This window comes from Microtus ochrogaster, chromosome 10, assembly GCF_000317375.1.
Source record: "Microtus ochrogaster isolate Prairie Vole_2 chromosome 10, MicOch1.0, whole genome shotgun sequence".
In the NCBI taxonomy this organism is placed as follows: Eukaryota; Metazoa; Chordata; class Mammalia; order Rodentia; family Cricetidae; genus Microtus; species Microtus ochrogaster.
Genome location: NC_022016.1, coordinates 61,273,663 through 61,280,925, shown reverse-complemented (window position 1 = coordinate 61,280,925; position 7,263 = coordinate 61,273,663). Strand labels below are relative to the sequence as shown.

Sequence of the window (7,263 nt, the reverse complement as noted above, 5' to 3'; positions counted from 1 at the left end):
CCGCCCGGCTTTTCTTTTTCTTTCCTATTGCTTTGTTGCACTGATAATTGAATCCAGGGCCAGGGCCTGTCCAGTGCCGTGCAGGGGCTCTACTGCTGAGCTAGTCTCCAGCCTTCTCTCTTTAAATTTTTATCTTTTCACTTATGAACACATTGTATCGTGGTTTGTTTGTGGAGGTCAGAGGATGATTAACAAGAGTCAGTTTGTTTCACCTTGTGGATCCCGGGGAATGAACTGGGGCTGTAGGCTTGGGGATAAACTCCTTTACACATTGAACCACATATAGACCTCTTGTGTTTGTTGGTTTTTTTTTTTTTTTTTAATTTATTTTTGAGGCAGGATCTTACAATCTAGGCTGGGCTCTAAATTGTTGTGTGTACTGTGTACCTTGAACCTCATCCGAGCTGTGGCTATCCCAAGTACTCTTACAAGCTTGTCACCACACTCAGCCAGATTCCTTAAAAAAAAAATTAATGAAAGTAAATTTGGAACAAAAGCCTGTGCTCAGCAGGAAACTCATGTGGTAGAATGCTTGCTACACAAGAAAGGATCTGAGTTTGTTCACATAAAAAGTGGACATGGGGCATGCATATATAATACCAGTACTGGGGAGGGATATAGAATTCCTGAAACATAATTCCTGGGGGCTTGCATGCCAGGCAGCCTGACCTGACCAGACTGTATCCAAAAGAACCTCCTGGAGCTGACCTCACCTCCACAAGCATGTTTTTGGGTAGAAGCAGGCTAACCATTTATGAGTGGAGTACTGGTGCTGTGTGATGTTGGGTCACAGGAGGTCCCAGCTGGTACATCTGGTGGATGCTCAGGTGGTCTACCTCTTCTTCAACAGGTGGTTTGTGATGAGAATGGCTCTAAGGGTTATGCCTTTGTCCACTTCGAGACCCAAGAGGCTGCCGACAAGGCCATCGAGAAGATGAATGGCATGCTCCTCAATGACCGCAAAGTGTGAGTGTCCCAGTCTGGAGCGACAACCATCGCATGAGCCAGCCATGGCCCCACCTCGGTATTAACTGGCACACACAAGGCGGCTACTGGTTCTCTCGGCCCAAGTGTGGCCTGCTCCTACCTCTCCACTCCAGGGCTGGTGAGTCTCCCTGCCCGAGCCATGGCAGCCCTTTTGACTCGCCACGGTGGGCTCCCTGCCCGAGCCATGGCCTGCCTGCTGCCTCTCCCTTAAAGGCATTCATCTGTGGGTTTTGTGAGCATCAGCAACTGGGACTGGCTAGAAGACAGCTCTGAGCCCGCTCTGAGCAGGGGTCTTGGCCAGCGGCAGAGTGGAGAGGCCCTGGGCTGACCAGGAGCTGGATACTACTACCTGTGTGACCTTGGCTTTCCTTTGACTCTGGTCTGCCCATGGGTCACTAAGTTCTTCCTTCCTCTGAGCTGCAGCTCCCATTTTACTGCAGGCATAGTTTGCATACAGTGAAAAATACATCTCTTTGCGGGGACACCGTGTAACATCTTGTCATTACTGTGGGGCGGGGACAGAACTTAGCTGAACCATGTGGGGGAAAGCGAAAGTACTGTTACATTTTGGCTATTAGAAGCAGCAATCATTTCTGTCCTTTGTGGTGTGGGACTGACAAAGCTGTGCTTACATGTCTATCGGGTGTGGAGCTATTTTCCTGGTGGAGTTACCAGGTGATACAGCAGGAAAGCAAAGGCTCCTGGTGACAGTGATCACACTAACTGCTGTTAACAGTTTGGTTTGTACCCTTCCAGACGTTTTCTATGCATTTACATAGATGCACAGAAATGAACATTTTAAAAACATGGTCGTCAGGTTTCTTCACGAAGGCAGTGTGATGTGGTAGGAGTGGCCCTGGTCTGAACCAGGGGCCCTGGGACCGGTCCTTGCAGGACAGTCCTGCCTCTTTCTTTTCCTGCTGGGGACTTGGGCGTCTGAGCTTGTTCTCACGGTGGATGGGGCTCTGGTATTAACCTCTCCTGTCAGCCTTTCCTCTGTACTCCTTTGGGACCCTGGAGGTCATGTCTGTTCCTTCTGAGTAAACGCTGTGCTTCCTGGTGTCTTTGTAGGTTTGTGGGCAGATTCAAGTCTCGCAAAGAGCGTGAAGCTGAGCTTGGAGCCAAGGCCAAGGAATTCACCAATGTTTATATCAAAAACTTTGGGGAAGACGTGGATGATGATAACCTGAAAGAGCTCTTCAGTCAGTTTGGTGAGTGGTGTCTGTGGCCCACATGTCCTTTCGTCCTTTTCACCGGCTCGAGAAATGACCTGTTCTTACTTAACACGCAGGGCACCTGTCTCAGGGTCAGGGTGGGCAGGGTCCCGACCTTCTCTTAGCTTCATCCTACCTCCTTTCATCGTGATTTTTATTTTTTAAGGCCAGGCATGTTAACCTCTTTCTGCCTTAAGCCCACCTGGGCTCAGCCAGGGATTCCTTCAGTTGAGTTACTAGCAAGAAACCTTGAGCTGTGATAGAGATGGTGTCACTAATAGTTCTGTCCTTTGATAATAGGTAAAACCCTAAGCGTCAAAGTGATGAGAGATCCCAGTGGGAAATCCAAAGGCTTTGGCTTTGTCAGTTACGAGAAGCACGAGGATGCCAATAAGGTGAGTGTGCTGTGAGGGTCGGGCAGAACCTGTAGGTAGTACCCAGTGCCCTGCAGAGCTGGGCTGGAGCAGGCTGCCCAGTGGTGGGTGTGCAGCGCTGTGCCCTGGCATCAGCACCCATGAAGTCCACCCAGCATTTGCTCGTACCTGTCACTTGCTGTTGAAAGATTGAGACAGGTAGTTTTTCCCATCCTTTTTTTTTTTTTTTTTTTTTTTGGTTTTTTTCGATACAGGGTTTCCCTGTGGCTTTGGAGCCTGTCCTAGAACTAGCTCTGTAGACCAGGCTGGTCTCGAACTCACAGAGATCCGCCCGCCTCTGCCTCCCGAGTGCTGGGATTAAAGGCGTGCGCCACCATCGCCCGGCTAGTTGTTCCCATTCTTGTAGGGGGACTGAAGCCTCGAAAGTTGGACCTGCGCCTGTGGGCAGAGCAGTGTGCTGGACCTTTAAGCTTCAAAGGGGCCTGAAAAGCCTATAGCTAGATCATTAGTCAAGACTGGCATCTGCCTGTGTTTTATACAAATACTGGGTGTGGAGTCTTTTCTCCCTCTCTTTTTTTGCCTTCTGCACTCAAATCTTTCCCGGTCCTGCTGCCTGGTGCTGGTCTGGGGACAGACGGTGCTACAGTAGAGCAGAGAATATCCAGACGGGTCGTTTTCCATTTGTCTTGGGGCCTGTCCCTACAGCTCTGCCACACTTTCTCCTGGGCAGTGAGGGCGTTTGGAAGATGCTGGGGTTGGGAATTAAGACCCAGTGACACAGTTAGATGCTAGCCCCACTTCTCAGATGGGTCTGGATACTCCAGAAGATCCTGTCTCTGCACCTGCATTACAGACATACATCTTCTCTCTAGGCTGTGGAAGAAATGAATGGGAAGGAGATGAGTGGGAAAGCCATATTTGTAGGCCGTGCACAGAAAAAAGTAGAGCGTCAAGCTGAATTAAAACGGAAATTTGAGCAGCTGAAGCAGGAGCGAATTAGTCGGTACCAGGTGAGGTGGGCTGCCATCTAAGAGGACACTAGACTGCTCTGTGGGCTTGGCATCTGTACCTAACTGCCTGCCAATAAAGGTTATGGCCTCAGGTGTGGAGGGCATTGCTGAGCAGAGACAGTGATTTCTGGCCTCTGTTCTGAAAGTGTCTATACTCACTGCTCTTTGCTGTGTGGGTTCGTTTTTCTTAAACTCATGCCCCTTTTGGTAGCTCAAGGTCCCTGGAGAGTTGGTGATAGGCCAGGGCAGCTGTGGAGAAGGTGACGTGGCTGCATTGTTGGCCCTGGCAGTTTTAGGGCAGAAGTTGCTCAACTTGGGCTCATAGAGACTGTGACTTACTTTTAACCCAGTCTGGCCTGGAGAAAGTCACAGTCTAGCTGACCTTGAACTCTCAGAAACCCTCTCAAAACATGTTGGGCCCCAACTCTGGAGTTTCAGGTTTTGTGGTGTTGAGTCAGAGTCTTGCCGTATAGCCTGAGACAGACACTCAGTCGCCCCCCTGCCTTGACCCTCTGAGTGTTGGGGTTACGTGCAAGGGTTTGTTTTTGAGACTTTTTTTTTTCAACAGATAACAGTTTTAATTTGACCAGTTCCCAAGCATGTTCTGGGGCTCACATTGGGAAATGTCTGTGTGTACAGGTGTAATTAACAGTGGTCCCTTCCCCAGGGAGTGAATCTCTACATTAAGAACTTGGATGACACCATTGACGATGAGAAATTACGGAAAGAATTTTCTCCTTTTGGATCAATCACCAGCGCTAAGGTAATGTGAGTGTGAGCTTGTGGGTTTTGAAGCAGCACGTTCTGGTGACATCAATAGATGTCAGTTATGATGGTGGTCCTGAGTACAGTGTTATTCCAGCATATTCCTCCTTGCTTTGGGTGCCCCTGAGAGTCTTGCTCTGGAGAAGATGTGTGATGTCTGCTTGCACTGGAGCTTGGAGTCTGGCCCAGCTCCTCCCTGTAGCCCCTACAGCACTCAAATCTTTCCCGGTCCTGCTGCCTGGTGCTGGTCTGGGGACAGACGGTGCTACAATAGAGCAGAGAATATCCAGACGGGTCATTTTCCATTTGTCTTGGGGCCTGTCCCTACAGCTCTGCCACACTAACTCCTGAGCAGACTCTACGTGAAAGTTTGGCTGGGTAGCCATGCTTACATGGGCATGAGCGGTGGCGTGTCCTTGGCACTTACGGAATGTGCACAGCCTGACACGAGATGCCTCTTTGTAGAGGATGCCACTGGGAGCGAGAAAGGGGACTGTGTGACCCTGCCCTGGCCCTTAGTGTAAACTGCTCTCAGGGTAGGGGCCTTGTACAAAGGATGTTACCATTTGTGTTGGTATGGTTTTAAAGAGATAGGAGCTCACTATGTTAGACCAAGCTGGCCTCAAGCTCACAGAGATCCACCTGCCTCTGTCTCCTGAGTGCAGGGATTGGGGTGTATGCCATTCTGCCGAGCTGGGGTTATTGTGTTTAAATGATAGCCTTTTCGGGGTGTTGGCAAAAGAAACCCTGGAGGATGTGAGTGATTAGATTAGCCAGAGCAGCTGTGGAGGTGACATGTGACTGCTTTGGTGCTGGCGAACTTTCCTCTTGGTGTTACTCACTTGGCTGGCCTGTTGGAGAATCCCCCTGAGGTCCCTGGTGCCGCCTTCAAGATCATGGCCGAGCGCTGTTCCATGGGTAGGACATTGTCGAGCTGATGACACTTGACTTTGGGCTGATGATGCCCACACACAAGAGTCAGAAAGCAAGTGCCCTTTCAGGACAGGGAAAGACAATAGTGGCTGGCTCTGCAGTTGTGGAAACACAGGCTCAGAGGGTAGGTAAGACTGTTTAGAATCTGGGTTCCCTGGCTTCTAGGTCACTGCCTCCCACTGAACTGGTGGCAGCCATTGGCGACCTGGAAAAAACTAAGCTGCAATTAGTTTTTGAGATAGGATTTCACAGCAGCTCTTGAGCTTCTGAACCTCTGCGTCGTGTGTGTGTGCGTGTGCGTGCGTGCGCGGTCTGGCTCCTCTGGAGATGTGCCTTTCTCAGCATTAGCTGTTCTCCTTGTAGGTGATGCTAGAAGATGGAAGAAGCAAAGGGTTTGGCTTTGTCTGCTTCTCGTCTCCTGAAGAGGCAACCAAAGCAGTCACTGAGATGAACGGACGAATTGTGGGCTCTAAGCCGCTGTATGTTGCCCTGGCGCAGAGGAAGGAAGAGCGGAAGGCTCATCTGACCAACCAGTATATGCAGCGTGTGGCTGGCATGAGAGCGCTCCCTGCTAATGCCATCTTAAATCAGTTCCAGCCTGCGGCCGGTGGCTACTTTGTGCCAGCAGTTCCGCAGGTGGGTCTGCCAGGGGGACGGTGCAGCTGCTTCTGTGTTCTGTGCCTGGGGGAGGGGTTTGGGGATACTGGTGCTGAAGTAAGGAGTTAATCTGTGATCATTCACACTCATGACCACAGAGAAAGTAAACCCATCCCGCTAACGGATCCTCAGCTTTTGGGTAGAGTGCCTTTCACTCTTTAACTTGGCTTAGTAGTAAGGTGAGGGAGTCGGCTGGTGTGTTCAGGTTCTCAGGTTTTGGGTGCTCGTCTCCCCTCCAGGCTCAGGGAAGACCTCCATATTACACACCTAACCAACTAGCACAGATGAGGCCTAATCCACGCTGGCAGCAAGGCGGGAGACCTCAAGGTAGGTAGCTGGAAGCAGGGGCTTCCTCACCAGGTATGCCTGTCCAGTTCCTGCTTCTGCAGCCCAGCCTCTGGCTTGTTAGTGACTTGCTTGTCCCTGTCTCTTGGCCAGGCTTCCAGGGAATGCCAAGTGCTATACGGCAGTCTGGGCCTCGTCCAGCTCTTCGCCATCTGGCTCCAACTGGTAATGCTCCGGCCTCTCGTGGCCTTCCTACTACCACTCAGAGAGTCGGTGAGCAAACTCGCCTGTAGGAGCATGGCCGGGGAGGAGGGAGTCAGGATGATTAGCTCTGCCCTGGCTTGGTCAGTCTGGGACTCTTTAGCTGTGTGCTTAGGCAGGCTCTTCATTCAGGCAGGAGCAGCGACGAAATGAACCCTGGGTGTATTGGTAACTTTGAACATTCCTGCTCATGGTGGCACGTGAAGGGTTAACCGGAAGTATTCTCTCTGGATTACTATACCTGTTGTTGAGGGGTCAGGGAAGAGTATGCCATATTCTAGTGTGCAAAGCCTTGTGTGGTGTCCTTTGGCCCTGTGAGGGACATGTAAGGTCATGTGTTGGAGATTCTTCTTCCGTGGGACGTGGCCAGTTGGACATCCGCTGCCGACACTGATGCGCATTTGCTGGTCTGTTGTAGGGTCTGAGTGCCCGGACCGCTTGGCTATGGACTTTGGTGGGGCTGGTGCCGCCCAGCAAGGGCTGACTGACAGCTGCCAGTCTGGAGGTGGTATTGGCTGCACACAGCGGGGGAAAGCTGGGATTTGACGGGCCTTTGTCCAGGCTGACGGGCTTTAACCACGCTTGTTCTTCCCACAGGCGTCCCTGCCGCCGTGCCAAGCCTTGCACCTCGTGCCGCAGTTGCTGCCGCTGCTCCCAGGGCTGTGGCTCCTTACAAGTACGCCTCCAGTGTCCGCAGCCCTCACCCTGCCATCCAGCCGCTGCAGGTGAGGTCCACCACAGCCACGGAGGCCTTTGTCCTATTTGTGCTCAGTTTTG

The 7,263-nt window shown here is 51.4% G+C and overlaps 1 protein-coding gene and 2 non-coding genes across 6 annotated transcripts in view; all 3 read left to right on the top strand.

Annotated features, from left to right (window-relative positions):
• The window catches only part of Pabpc4 (poly(A) binding protein cytoplasmic 4), a 16,074-nt gene that overhangs the window by 5,582 nt on the left and 3,229 nt on the right, over positions 1-7,263 (top strand). The window contains exons 3-12 of one of the 4 annotated variants that reach the window (XM_005353290.3): positions 851-966; positions 2,059-2,198; positions 2,502-2,596; positions 3,448-3,585; positions 4,253-4,348; positions 5,647-5,919; positions 6,180-6,267; positions 6,379-6,450; positions 6,905-6,991; positions 7,084-7,211. In XM_005353290.3, the coding sequence (XP_005353347.1) occupies positions 851-966; positions 2,059-2,198; positions 2,502-2,596; positions 3,448-3,585; positions 4,253-4,348; positions 5,647-5,919; positions 6,180-6,267; positions 6,379-6,450; positions 6,905-6,991; positions 7,084-7,211 (1,233 nt within the window). Of the gene's footprint in view, positions 1-850; positions 967-2,058; positions 2,199-2,501; positions 2,597-3,447; positions 3,586-4,252; positions 4,349-5,646; positions 5,920-6,179; positions 6,268-6,378; positions 6,499-6,904; positions 6,992-7,083; positions 7,212-7,263 lie in introns of all 4 variants that reach the window. The other 3 variants (XM_005353289.3, XM_005353291.3, XM_026782170.1) reach the window with 3 other exon arrangements.
• On the top strand, positions 3,161-3,293 carry LOC113456668. Its single transcript, XR_003377430.1, has one exon. It is a non-coding gene; the product is annotated as a small nucleolar RNA SNORA55 (small nucleolar RNA).
• On the top strand, positions 4,561-4,693 carry LOC113456669. Its single transcript, XR_003377431.1, has one exon. It is a non-coding gene; the product is annotated as a small nucleolar RNA SNORA55 (small nucleolar RNA).